The 13,215-nt window shown below is 57.0% G+C and overlaps 5 protein-coding genes across 5 annotated transcripts; 2 read left to right on the forward strand and 3 right to left on the reverse strand.

Moving 5' to 3' along the window:
* Positions 1-1,091: 1,091 nt before the first annotated feature.
* Positions 1,092-3,441, reverse strand: B0T15DRAFT_482758 (uncharacterized protein; the record flags this gene model as incomplete). Its single annotated transcript, XM_062866123.1, has 3 exons — positions 1,092-3,070; positions 3,131-3,326; positions 3,391-3,441. 3 exons carry the CDS (start codon positions 3,439-3,441, stop codon positions 1,092-1,094), a joined length of 2,226 nt encoding a protein of 741 aa, XP_062723624.1.
* A 971-nt stretch (positions 3,442-4,412) lies between these two features.
* B0T15DRAFT_428309 (uncharacterized protein) lies at positions 4,413-6,186 on the forward strand (the record flags this gene model as incomplete). The annotated part of the gene is made up of 2 exons (XM_062865684.1): positions 4,413-5,313; positions 5,350-6,186. Exons 1-2 carry the CDS (start codon positions 4,741-4,743, stop codon positions 6,184-6,186), a joined length of 1,410 nt encoding a protein of 469 aa, XP_062723625.1. The 5' UTR covers positions 4,413-4,740.
* Positions 6,187-6,853: 667 nt separating this feature from the next.
* Positions 6,854-9,085, reverse strand: B0T15DRAFT_86706 (general substrate transporter). Its single transcript, XM_062871401.1, has 4 exons — positions 8,784-9,085; positions 7,689-8,708; positions 7,523-7,630; positions 6,854-7,466 (listed from the first exon to the last, which is right to left on the reverse strand). The coding sequence occupies exons 1-4, from the start codon at positions 8,980-8,982 to the stop codon at positions 7,222-7,224; spliced, it is 1,572 nt and encodes a 523-aa protein (XP_062723626.1). The 5' UTR covers positions 8,983-9,085; the 3' UTR covers positions 6,854-7,221.
* Positions 9,086-10,934: 1,849 nt separating this feature from the next.
* On the reverse strand, positions 10,935-11,607 carry B0T15DRAFT_508375 (uncharacterized protein; the record flags this gene model as incomplete). Its single annotated transcript, XM_062867715.1, has 4 exons — positions 10,935-10,985; positions 11,039-11,056; positions 11,272-11,294; positions 11,352-11,607. The coding sequence occupies 4 exons, from the start codon at positions 11,605-11,607 to the stop codon at positions 10,935-10,937; spliced, it is 348 nt and encodes a 115-aa protein (XP_062723627.1).
* Positions 11,608-12,035: 428 nt separating this feature from the next.
* On the forward strand, positions 12,036-13,211 carry B0T15DRAFT_522794 (uncharacterized protein). The gene is made up of 2 exons (XM_062868648.1): positions 12,036-12,860; positions 12,932-13,211. Exon 1 carries the CDS (start codon positions 12,165-12,167, stop codon positions 12,798-12,800), a length of 636 nt encoding a protein of 211 aa, XP_062723628.1. The 5' UTR covers positions 12,036-12,164; the 3' UTR covers positions 12,801-12,860; positions 12,932-13,211.
* The last annotated feature ends 4 nt before the right edge of the window (positions 13,212-13,215 follow it).

Consider the following 13,215-nt stretch of genomic DNA (forward strand, 5'->3'; position numbering starts at 1 on the left):
CGGATTTTATTGACTGGTACCGGAACCACAGTTTGCCGCCAGGACCCGATATACGATTTCGGTCAACGAGTCCGGATCAAGCGGTTGGCTCTCGGGGGTTGGCCTCTACTGAACTACGGCATCCGCCACCGCTCTCGCCATGAAAGGACTTGTTTCCCGGATGTGGACCCCATCCGCCTTGCTTTCTCGGACTGACATCGGCGGCATGGCACAGTTCTCTTGCGGAATCAAACACAGTTGGTTCACCACTGCGGAAAAGGGGGACAACGTAAATGGTAACTCGCATGCTTTAAACGACCATACATGTGTAGGACTCGCAGCTGCTCATGTCTCAACAAACTCCCTAGATACCTGCGTGACAGCACACTCTCCGTAGTCTGGATGAATTGTAACCAAGCCCTCGCGGGTCCAGTACTGTATAGAGAATTCACCCATCACATCTTGAGTACACACCACCGAGCAACAATGGGAGCGGTCATAACAAAGGAGTAAATGTTGACTGAACTGAATGAGGTTCTGGCGTACCAATACCAATAGGACTTACAACCCACGCCGATTCTGCTGTAGTAGGTAAGGTGCCTTATGTACCTAACATAACCCCAAGACGCCGTTCCCAAATCCGGTATCCCCATCAACTACCTACTTGAGTACTCCAAGCCACCAGAAAAGGAAGGGGCTGAGCAAAGGAGAGGGAAGTAAAAAGAAAACGGTGGTGCGTAGCCTAGAAGATGTCGTCCTAGAGCGCCCTCCGCCAGTCCAATACAAGTGGAGTGAACCGCCCCCTGTCTGTCCTGACCACTGTGCATGCACAGTAAGTATTCCGTCTTGTGCCTAAAACGCACACACGACGCATCCAGCGAGCCAGACATCTCTCGTTACAGGTTCAGTCAAGCCTGCAACTCGTGATCGTAGCCAAACCATGCTACAAGCCCCCCGCCCCTAGATCCCCCGCCCAACGCAAGCGCGGAGGGACAAAGACCATAACCCCCTTTGTTGTGCACAACACAGATTGGCACATAACCTCAGATCCGACCAAAATAGGCCACTCCCCGGGAGAGATAAGACCATCCCAGCACCGCTGGGCCTTTACCCTACAAAGGCACAGCAACAGCAGCTCTGGCGGCAGGGGCAATCTCCATCCCCACGGGCACGGGCACGGGCACGGGCGGGACGGGCAGGGGGACGTGGGCGGCGCCGGCGGGCCCGTCGGCGCCCGTGACAACCTCGGCCTCGTCCTCCATCATCTTGATCATGTCCTCGAGGTTCTCGTCCAGCATCTCGTGGTCCTCGGGCGGCAGGCACGACTTGAGCAGGCGCACGTACTTGTCGATCTTCTCGCCCGTGCCCATCAGGCCCAGGGCGTCGACGTAGTCTGCCTCGGCGCGGCGCTGGTCGTTCAGCAGGCTGCGCAGTTCGTCAGCGAGGCGGAGGCGCTCTTCTGGCGACTCCTGCGGGGCTTGACGGTGATGGTGCTGGTGGTCGTCTTGCCCTTGCGAAGGGTTGCTGACGGCTTGGTCCTGCTCGAAGACCTGTCCGTTGGGCTTGGTGCTACCCGTACTTGCGTCGCCGTTTACGGTCGCTAGCTCACGACTGACGGAATCCTCTACTATGATACGGTTCTGGTGTGTGACATAAGCGAGGACCTTCCGGGCCAAGTCGGCGGCATCAGCGGCCGTCTTGGCCGCTGCCTCGTCAGCCTCGGCGCGGGATTCAAAGTCGGATACGGAGGTGCGCAGGTTGGCCAGTTCCGCTTGAGTGTTGAGGAGGATCCGCCGTGCCTCTTTCTCTGCTTCGTCCTTTTCGTCCAACTCGTTCTCGTAACTCTGTGCCAGGTCCTGGAACTTCTGCAAGACCAGCGGGGTGATGCGTGACTGGACGGTGTTCGCCGCCTCGCTGCGGAAGCTTGCTTGGTGCTTGCTGTCCGACTCGGCCATTGCGTCTCGGAAGGCGCTGTGCCGCTGGGACTCGGGGGCAAAGGGGCTTGATGACCGTTGCGGCGGCCCTCGAGTGTGCTTGCTCTTGGTGGCATTGAGTTCTTTGATCAAATCCTCGGCTCTGACCCCCTGGTTGTTCGGTATGTCGGTTGATGCGCCGCGGCCGAGGAGGGCGCGGATGCACTTCCGAGCGTCCCTCATGGCAGCCAAGTGCACGGCGGTGTTGCCGTCGTTGTCCTGGGCGTCCAGCAACTGTTGGAACTCGTCTGCGGGGCGCGATTCTTGCAGCTTGTTGAGAATGTTGTCCAAGTAGTAGCGGGAACATGAATGGCTCGTCACACGCCCGCCCTTCATAACAGCGGCGTGATGAATGACTGTGCATCCGGACGAATCCCGGACATCCACAGTGCTAAACAACTCCTTCATGACCAACGGGAAGGTCTGTTTCTCGTAGCAGTTTGTAAAGTTGACGGACCGCATGAAAGGGGTCTCGCCCCGTACATTCTGCGACGCAAGGTTCGCACCGAACCGCTTCATCTGCTTGATGACTTCCACATCGCCCATAGCAGACGCCCAATGCAACGCAGTATGTCGCTCTGTGTCGATTGGCCAGTCCGGTTGGAAGTTCGTTGGAGGGTCCGGACGGATGGCACGCTGCTCGTTTCTAGAAAGCAGGAAGTAGTCTAGTAACTCATCCCCGTACACGGCATGCTGTTGCTCGGTCATGTCCTGCAGTATCTCCTCCCGTTTCCGCTTCCGGTGGCCTGTAGAATAATGCGACATGTCGTAGCGATCGTCTTCAGCCATGTACGACGCCGAGGCGACGGTCAGGTTATCCGGGGTGTCATCTTCGTTCATCTGGCTGGCGTTATCATATTCTTCGTGGACAGCAGCACCTTGGTGATGACCGTGTGAGAGGACTGGGGCTTGTGAAATGCTGGGCTTCTTGTTCTGCGACTTACTGCCCCATTTCGGAACAGCAGGCCGGGCTTTTGGAGCCTTCGGCTTGCTGGCGTGTCTAGGCGCAGGCGGCGGGCTCTCGTTGCCTGGCTGGAACTCGAAGATGGGCCGTAACCGGTCATAGACGTTGTTTCGCTGAGCGAGCGCTTCGCCCTGCTCGAGGGGAATCCAGGTCCCTGGAAACCGAGTGAGTGAGCCATTGGAAGTCAGCCGCAAGCGGACTCAGCGATACGCACCCTGGTATTTCCCGTAGCCACCTTGGATCTTCTCATGCACGTCCTTCTGCACCTCACGCTCGAGGATTCGGGTTCGGGCGGGCTTGTCGAAGCCGGCAGCTTTGAGGATGTGAGTGGCATTGATCCAGTCATCTTCACGACGGCGCATGACATGTTCCTTAAGGTCGGGACCGAACTGGAATTCGTAGACGGGGATCTGCTCGCATCTCGCGGGCGGCGGTCAGCGCTGCGAGGCAGGCTTGGAGAACGGGTTTACTTACGCCGCTGTATGTAGCGCTGTATATCCCCGTCATGGGATGGTCGGCTGCCATGGTTGCGACTGCGGGAAGCACTCGCCAGAATGCTCGGAATAAGGGGCGAACAACCGACCGGGTCGGTGAAAATGACGGGGAATGTACGATCGCCCGCTTGAGGAGTGGGCGACGCCAAAACAATTGCTGTGTTTCGACTCCGAGAGGCTGAGGGAACAAGAACTGAAAGGTTAGGAAGTGTTATACGATTGGTACGTATTCAGCCTAGTCGAACAACGGGACTCCGAGATGGACGCAGCGCCCAATAAGGTGTGCCGGGGTCGTAGTAAAAAAGACGCGGTCCTCTTCCGAGACGTGGGGGAAAGGGCAGGAGTGACGCGACGTGACGCGCATCGCTTTAACGTGCCTTATCCCCTCTCACGTGATCAGAGAGTAGCCAGGCCCCAAACTTCGGTCAGAAGACCACGGGTTAGGGTCTCACGGGAGCTAGCACGTGGCTGGATCGAAGAAAAAGGATGGAACGGGAATAGGAAGTTGAGGTTGCAGACAGATGGATCATTTGGCCAACCATTGAAACGAGACATCAAACCCTGTTGTACAGATTACTACAAAACTGTCATAGGTAAACACGGTACCCGATGTATAGAATGGCAGGACCCGGACATTGGCGACCACAAGCTGATGGGTCAAACGAGTTGCCGCGTTTCCAGGTTGACAGACAGATTTGAGAGGCCTTGAGGCGGCACCGCCATTTCATTACATATGCCCATGCTTCCGGTAACTGAGACTTTTGGCAATACTGTCACACCTGATATGAAATGTGCGAAGATAAGCATCTCTGCTGTATGCTCTGTACTGTAGGCATCATGGTCAGAACAAGGGCAATTCCGAGTTCCGGTTGACGAAGGTGTGATGCCCTGAAAATCCCCACCCAGCAGCTCGGTGAAGAGCCCTGATTGGCAGATCCTCCACAGATCGGGAAAGTTGCAAGCTGATGCCAATGTCACGGACGGGGTTTGGGGTCCCCATGGAACACGTAAGGTGCCCCTGACTTTCGACGTCCAGCACATTCAATTCGGGGCTCAAGAACCTCAGCAAGCAAACAACGCCAGCTGCTCAACCTCTGCCGCTGTTGGTTCCAAACTCACACTGTTGCAAAGATATGATGGCTTAGCCCTTAGCTAGTCCCTTTCGACAAGCAATAAGAGCAGCTGAGGCCACGCCGGGTTCAAATCGCACAGCATCCGCCCGACGATTCAACCGAAGGTCCTGGATTCGTTGGTCCCGACGCAGCGATCCTACCTGTACACACATGTCCATGCAGAATCCCATCATCGCTGTTCCCTAATCGTCCCTCCGATGCCCAGCTACAGCGACGCGCGCTTATCCGAACCCCTCCTCCAAGACGAACACGACCGTGGCCGCCGCTCCTCCGCCAGCGCTCGAAGACCACCGATCTCAATCCCATTCTCAGCAACGCCCGCACCACCGCCCAACACCACCGCCCATCACCACCACCACCACTCCCCCATGGCGAACGAATCGGCCAGCCGCGGCCTCCTCCGGTCGCGCAGCCCTGCCTCGACGGTGCTGCTCCCCACGGCGCGCCTCGACGCGCGCAAGCGCTACACGTACGCCTCCATCTTCCTGGTTGTGTCGCTCGTCTCCTTCACGATCCAAACCGAGCTGGCCTCGTACATCCAGCACGACCTCGGGTGGGACAAGGCGTACTGCATGCTGTACGTGACGCACAGCTCGTGGATCCTGCTCTGGCCGCTGCAGCTGGCCGTGCTCCGCGCGATGCGCCCGGAGCAGGAGTGGCGGCGCTTCTGGGAGGGCCACGTCAGGAGCCTGCGGGCCATCGCGCTCATGGTCGAGACGAGGGATGTTCGGGGAGTGGTGGGGAGGGGGAGGGGGAGGGGGGCGGACCGGGTGCTGCTGCATGGCGGCGGCGGCGGGCTGTTGGAGTACCCGCACTCGCCCTGGCCGTATCTGCTGAGGACGACGGTCTTTGTGACCACGGCGCTGACGGTCGCCGGGCTGAGCTGGTACCTTGCTGTCAGCATGACCACGCCGAGTGACTTGACGGCTATCTACAACTGCAGCGCGTTCTTTGCGTATGCGTTCTCGGTGCCGCTGCTGAAGGAGCGGTTGAGATTGGATAAGATGGCGGCGGTCACCGTGGCCATTGCTGGGGTGCTGGTTATAGCGTATGGGGACGGGGGTTTTACCGAGGGGGTGCGGTCCGGCGGCATCGGGGAGGCGACTGATCCGGCGTCGCGGCTCACGGGGAATCTCATCATCGGCGCCGGGTCGGTGTTGTACGGGCTCTACGAGGTGCTCTACAAGCGGTTCGCCTGCCCTCCGGACGGGACGGATGCGACCAAGGGGGTGATCTTCGCCAACACGTTTGGCAGTCTGATCGGCGCCTTTACGATGTTTGTGCTGTGGATCCCGATTCCGGCGCTGCACGTGCTGGGGCTGGAGATATTTGAGGTGCCGACGGGCCGGACGGCGTGGCTACTGGCCTTCAGCGTGCTGATGAACATGCTGTTCTCCGGCTCGTTCCTGGTGCTCATTTCCCTCACGAGCCCCGTCCTCAGCTCGGTCGCAGCGCTGCTTACCATCTTCATCGTCGCGGTGGTGGACTGGTACTACACCAGCACGCCGCTCCAGCCGAGCACCATCATTGGGGGGCTGCTGATCATCGTGGCGTTTGCCGTGCTCAGCTGGAGCACGTGGCGCGAGATGAACGAGGAGGAGCGGACGAAGCAGGTTGACTTCAGCGGCGACGAGGAGGATTAGCGGCAGTTGGGTTGGTTGCCTGCTCGGAAAGGCTTGGCTTAGTAGCTGGCCCAGCAGTGGCCACGCGGGAATACTGCGAACGTGGTCCTATCTCGCGCAACCTCCGTTCGAGTGTCCAAGACAGCAGTCAAGACGGCAAGAGTTCCTCGTACACGGTAGCTGGGATCCCTGACGCCAAAGTATTCGACACTTCGAGTGGCACCGTACAGTACCTGGGTGTGACAAGCGACTCTCTCGTGAGTTTAGAGGAGAACGAGGGCGAGGCCAGGGTCTGCCTGTGTTTTGCTCGCACGGGGTCATTGGACGATGAATCCTGATGCAGAGACACGGCAATCACATGCAATTCGCAGTACGGACGACATGATCGCTACCAGCAGGACACCAGGTATGGAGGGTGACATGACCGCTTTGGGCTGTGGCTCTGAGGAGAAGAGGCTCTGAACACATCGATGCATAAACTATACATGCGCCTCGGGTGGATGCTTGCTGCCTTGCGGCCCATTCAACCCTAACACAGACACGCTTCAGGGTCGCAGAGACACAGGGCTTTACAAGAAGTCCGGAAGGTCAGGAACTGTTGAGAGTCAGGGTGGGATTGATACCCGTTTTATTAGATGGTTGCGGGTCGCGGTGACCATCGACGCAGGTCGGCCATCATCGGTGCACCGCAAAGATTTATTAGAGGCATATAGAAGAGCGAGCGGTCAGGTGCCGCCTGCCCCAATACTAATTCCATTTACATCGCATTCATGCTCGGCAGGACCATTTCAACCCGGCAGTCAGCCCAGGTATGGAAGACGTTAATTATCACCCCACATGTTGCGAGAAGTCAACTGCTCTGGGTTATTCGGCAGAGAGACACCCAACGAGCTGTTTGTTACCCAGGGCACAACCTAAAACTCTCTTGCGCATACCACCAGGCAGGGGTCCCGGGGGAACTCAACCACACACACCCCTCTCCCCCACCCCGTTCCACCAATCAACCAATCAATCCATCAATCCTAAACAAGAACAAGAACAAGAACAAGAACTAGACTAGACCCTCTCCTGAGCCTCGACGTGATGGCCCGTCTTCTCGTTCTCGTCGTCATGGACGTCCAGGACGGCGTTGGTGACGGCCTTCTCGGCGCGGCGGCTGAGGTCGTCGCCCTCGAAGAGGAAGGCCAGCTCCTCGAGCGAGCGGCCCGACGTCTCGGGCCACAGGAACCAGATCAGGGCGGCCTCGGCGAAGATCCAGCAGCAGTAGACGAGCAGGTACTTCCAGCCGATGGCGTCGGTGCCTGTGTTGTGTGTTAAAATATACGAGCTGATTAAGGGTGGGGCGGTTGGTTCTTACCGATCGGGTTGACGTTGGTACCGAAGAACTGTGCTGCTTTGCCCCAGAACTGGAAGATGGAGATGCCGCGGGCGCGCTGGGCGTAGGGGAAGATCTCGATCAGGTAGGCTTTTGACATCGCATTAGCATTTCTCTCTCTCCTCTTTTCTGCAAGAATAAACCTCACTGTAGGTCAGCGCGTTGAAGCACAGGTTATACGCCGGGCTGTAGGCGTAGATCCAGAACAGCGACAGCTTGGCGGCGATCTGCGACTTGTGCACCATGAACATGGCCGTGCAGGTGGTCCAGCCGACATAGACGGCCAGGATCGACAGGATGCCCGTCAGATACATGGTGCGGCGCCTGAAGCGCATGACGACCAGCGCGGCGCTCACACCACACACCAGCGACCAGCACTGGTTGCCCAGGTTGTACTTTGTCTGGAACGCCGGGTCCGTGTAGCCGATCAGCTTGAGCACGTCCCCCAAAAAGTACGAGATGACCACGTTGCCGGACAGCTGCGTGAACAGCCCCAGCAGCGAGCCGATGACGACGCGGCGGCGCATGCCCGCCGTGCGCACCATGTCCATCCAGCTGCGCTTGGAGATCTCCATCTCGAGCTCGAGCGTCGTCTTGATCTCGACCAGCTCGGCCTTGACAAAGGCCGACTCGGCGTTGCCCTCGGCGTGGTACTTGACCAGCACGCGCTCGGCCTCGTCGTAGCGGTCCTTGCTGATGAGAAAGCGCGGCGACTCGGGCAGGAAGAACACGAAGATGACCTGCAGCATGGACGGGCCCATCTGAAGCAGCGATGGGATGCGCCACGACCAGTCGTTCTTGATCTCCTGCGTGCCGAACGTGGTGCCGGCCGCGACGATGGCGCCGATGAAGTAGCACGCGTTGAACAGCGAGGTGAGGATCGGCCGCTCCTTGGGGTAGCCCAGCTCGCCGATCAGGCAGGAACCGGCCACGATGGCGTAGGGCAGGCCGAAGCCGATGATGCCTCGCGCCATGATGTACATGGGCCCGTTGAAGGCGAAGCCCTGGATGAAGGTGCCGATGATCATGACGATGGAGCCGAACATGATGCACCACCGCCGCCCGAACGTGTCGTTGATCAGCGGGATCCAGGGCAGGCCGATGACCGAGCCCAGCGGCAGGGCCGACGCCAGGATGCCGTTGTACGCGCCCTTGGGGTGGCCGAAGTCTGGGGGTGGTTCGTTAGGTAGGGATTACTAACAACAGCACGGAGGAAAAGAAGACACGGGTTGAAAAGACTTACAGTCCTTCCACGCCGGCAGCAGCTGCGCCGAGTTGATGATCTGCGAGTCGAAGCCGGAGGTCATCTCGATGCCGATGACACAGGGGAAGAGCAGCAGGTACAGGGTGCGCAGGTTCGGCTTCTTCCACCAGGGGATGGGGTCGTCCATCGCCATGCGATGGATCAGGTTGTCTGACCCACCTCCGTCGGCGCCGCCCATCTTTGCTGAGGTGTTTCCCTGAAACGGTGTGGAAAAGGTTCGTCTGGAAGCACACCTCTCGATGTCGGAGTTATTACAACTCACTCACAACTCTCGGACGGTCTCAGTGTGGTGAGAGTTGAAAGGGGGACCTGACCTGCAAGAGAGAAGTGAGCGCCCATCAACCGCCGGTGCCGCGGGTCTGGGGGAAGCATATAAGACATCGCCATGTCCCGCTCTTGGCAGAGAGAACACCATCACCCTCCCTTCAAGATGTTGGTTGGTCGGTCCCATAGGCTTGGCGCGAACCACCAACTCGATGGGAACAGAACAAGAGATCTTTCCCCCCTCGGATTAACCCGTTTACCCCCATCGGACTTCTCATTCCCCATATTGGGGCCGGACGCCAATCCCTACGCGCCTGTCCTCAATATCGAGCCATATTGGCCCGGGCCACAGGCACCAGCAGGTCGGTCCGAACAGGGACAACACAACAGCAGACAGCCCCTGCATGGTCGACCACTTACAATGCCAGCTCTGTCCGGGGAAACCGGCCGCACGCTTTCGTTTGTTCGAGGTTGCGACACCTGAGCCCGCGGGGGAAGGTAGGACGGGCGGGACATGGGGTAGGGTCGACGGGACGTTTAGCCGGGAAATCGACCAGGGGGGGAGGGTGGATTGTCTAGGGGGCGGGCAAGCTTTCGGTGGCGTCGAGTCCAAGAGATCCTATCCGGCTGGGCGGGCTTGTCCAGCCGGGAAGCTGCCAGGTCGGTCGGACAGGGTCACCGAGATCAGCATTTGAGAGCAGACCTCAGCTCAGTTGCGTTCATCTACATGAGGGGGCTCATTTCTGTCTGAATTGGGTCATGAGACTCTCCATGTTGTCTTTTGCCCAACGTGACTATCAGAGTGTCAGTGGAGAGAAGCGGGCGGAGGAGACCTTGCGACACTCAGCCCATTCCGGGAGAAGGAACTTCTCGAAGCCTAACAGAAGAGCAGCGAACGGCGCAGGCCTATCAGCCATCCGTCCGAGCTAGCTGACGTTGCAGTCAACCAGCTGCCGCGGGTGGGGCGGACGGGTATAAATACGGCCCCATTCGAATCAACCCATCCATCCTGCCCCCTGATATTGTTGCATTGCATCCTACCGGTTAATACGTGCTTGGCCATGTCGGCAGCTTCTCGCTGAAGGCTGACACGCCATTCTGCTTGCCAGATCAAAGCGAAACGGCTGCTGGGCTCTTTCTTGGCCCTCTAGCTAAGCTTTACCCAAGAACGCCGAAGCCGTGCCAAGGGCTTGGAGACAGAGACAAAGGCAGACTTCAGTCCCAAACGCGAGGGCTTATAGCAGGACAACGGAAAAGGGAACATATAGGAAGGAATAAACTATTGATATACACGCCTGCATCGCACTTTTGTCCGCTGCAACCTTGTAATACCTAGGCACTAGCCGAGCTGACCACCCAACTGAGCCCGATTGCGGGGGAGAAAGAAGACGGGTGAGTGGCACTGAGTGCTGGGGCAGCACCAATCAAGACTCTTCGCGTCCGCATTCTTTTCACTGTCGGCTGGTGACTGTGTACTACTAGTACTTACTGTCTCGGACTTTTCTGGGGTTACTCCAGACTTACCCCGCGTTGGGGGTTGGCTGCTTCTCTGGTGTTGTGGTGTGGTGTGGTGTGGCTCGGTGCCTTACCTATGCAAAGGCCAGGTGAGACCGTGAGCTCTGTACGTACGGATTGGTTCTGTGCGACTGCACTAGGTACCAGATGTTGACAAGAAATGTAGGAGCAAATGATATGGACATTACGTCTGAGACGGGCTGTCCGCTGCGTGATGGGTTTGGCACGCGGTGTATTTTCGACTACCTGACTGTCTCAAGGTATATACAGAACCAGAGGCGACACAGGATAGACGCTTTGCTGGGAGATTTTCCAGGCTGTTGTCCAGAGTCATGGAGCTGACAGTAGCTTCTATTCACACAACATGATGCCACGGGGTTGGTTCACGATGAAAATCAGGAGCTGTATTCGCGGCACGTCATAATAGTCGTTGCCATTATCAAAAGTTCACTCACGGTCCTGACCATGTCGACCTAAAAGGAGAGAAATGTCTTACTTAGGTAGCAGGTAGGTAGACAGGTGGCTCTTCCACCGAAGAGCCCAACCCCCCTTGATACTATTTAGACAAATAGACCGAACATCAGGAAACCTAAGAACACTTCTTCACTCCAACAACAACAACCCCCCTATTAACCAGCAGAACGATCACCAGGGCAGATAAGCAAAACACAAACCCACCAATTCATACCTTCGACCTCCCAAATCCCATACCTAAGGAACCTGGACGAAGCCCTCACTTTCAGCAAGGTCCACAGTCATACCACTGACAGACCCCCTCGCAAAAGCCCGAGCACAAGCAACGACCGCTGCTGCAGAAGCCCGTGACCCCGCCACACGTGGCCAGGGTGTCCAGTTTGCCCTGCAACTCCTCGGGCATATTGTTGTTGTTATTGTTGTTGTTGTAGGAGCTGGCCGGGGTGGGGGTGACAGTGGCGGCCAGCGGCAGCGCTTGTGCCATTGGCAGCCAAGAGGTGAGAAGTGGAAGGAGGCTGCCAGGGAAGAAGAAGGAGAGGATGAGTCTCATTTTGTATTTTGTATGGAGGAGATAGTAATTGTGGGTGGTTTTGTGGCAGGTTGTTGTGTATCTCGGTGTTAAAGTAATCGTGATTATCAGTGTGAGAATGGAGATGAAAATGTGCTTCTGGAGAGAAATTGGGAGAATAGATACCCAGCTATGAGGTTGGTGAAAGGGTAGGTGAATGTAGAATGGTAGGTGCAACAAGAGAGGATCTGGTATTTGATCGTCATTGTAGATAGGTAGTAATGCTTCAAAAGGGAGCGAGTCAGTTGGTGTAACGGGTCTCAGGTGGTTTACTTTCCTCCCGTCTCTGCCGTGGTGATCTGGAAAGAGGAAAGCGGGGATGGTAAGACGATTGCATTATTCCCATATGGGCCAAGCCCTGAGCTGGCGGTGACACAGCTGGCTGTTAATTACTTTGCATGCTGTTGGTAGTTTACGCGGACCGAAAGTCATGAGTCAGGCTTCATGTGTCAAGGCCCATCTGCTCACTGGCTGAGTGCGCTGTCAAGCACTGGATCTTGCATTACCGCTCAGAAAATCACGTACCCAACGCAAACGACATGCCTTTCGTTGCTGGCGAAGTTGATGTCATCAACGAGCTGCTCCCACGGCACACTAAAGATGAACTGGAAAGGGACTCATTGAGACAGATAAACGAGCACAGAACCGTGCGGCCGAGCTCCTGCTCGACCCTGGATACAGCGCCGAGGCTGTTGATGAGAATTCCGATACTGCTATGCGCTGGGCAGCATGTACATAATACCATGCTAACGCAGCTTCTTATCTCTAGACGGTTTCCGCTAGAGGCCAGGGACTGCGACGGCAGGACTCGGTTGCTACTTTCTGCGAGAGACGGATCGTATGGAGCTGTGCAGGTCTTGATTGACTCGGGCGTGGATATAGAGGTGGCTCGCAATGATGGTGGGACGCCCCTGAGCACGGCTATCTACCAGGAGAGGCCAAGGATCGTTCGATTTCTGCTCGAAAAGGGTGCTAAAAGGGCACTTCCCGGGCCTCTCAAAGACGAGGCTGGTACTATGCTAGAGTACGCAACTACACCAGTCAGGCGAAAGGAAATCGGAAAGACGAGATCACAGCATCCAAGGCTCTCAGTCTTGTCATCCAACACAGGCCTACAGTTCTCAAGTCGCTACGAATACATTTGCTTACTGGATGAGCCGCCTCCGCACGACTGAGCCGGCCTGCCCAACGAGATGGCCGTCAGACACGGAAAACGGCGCGAGATCTGCTACTGTGTGAGTTGTCTGTCATGACTTAGTAAATCTTCGGGAAGACAGGACACTGACTGACAACAAACATGTACAAGCGAATCTACGGGGATCGTTATCTCTTCCGAGGCGAAACGTGCGGCGAATTCAACATGTGTTTCAGGTGCTACCAGAATCACTCGCAAGGCATCAAGCTGCATCACCGGCGCCACGAGTTCGCCAAAGCGATGGAGAACTGATCTACGGGACGGAAGGTGTTTTGCTTGACTTGCGAGCCGCAAGAGATTTACTATTTGATAGTCACCCATTGACGGATTGGAATAGCGAAAGTGGCAGGCCTCATTTCAACAAGCCTCTCTGATTTTCATAGAGTTCCCCATAA

This window comes from Chaetomium strumarium (genome assembly GCF_033439665.1).
Source record: "Chaetomium strumarium strain CBS 333.67 chromosome Unknown B0T15scaffold_2, whole genome shotgun sequence".
NCBI lineage: Eukaryota > Fungi > Ascomycota > Sordariomycetes > Sordariales > Chaetomiaceae > Chaetomium > Chaetomium strumarium.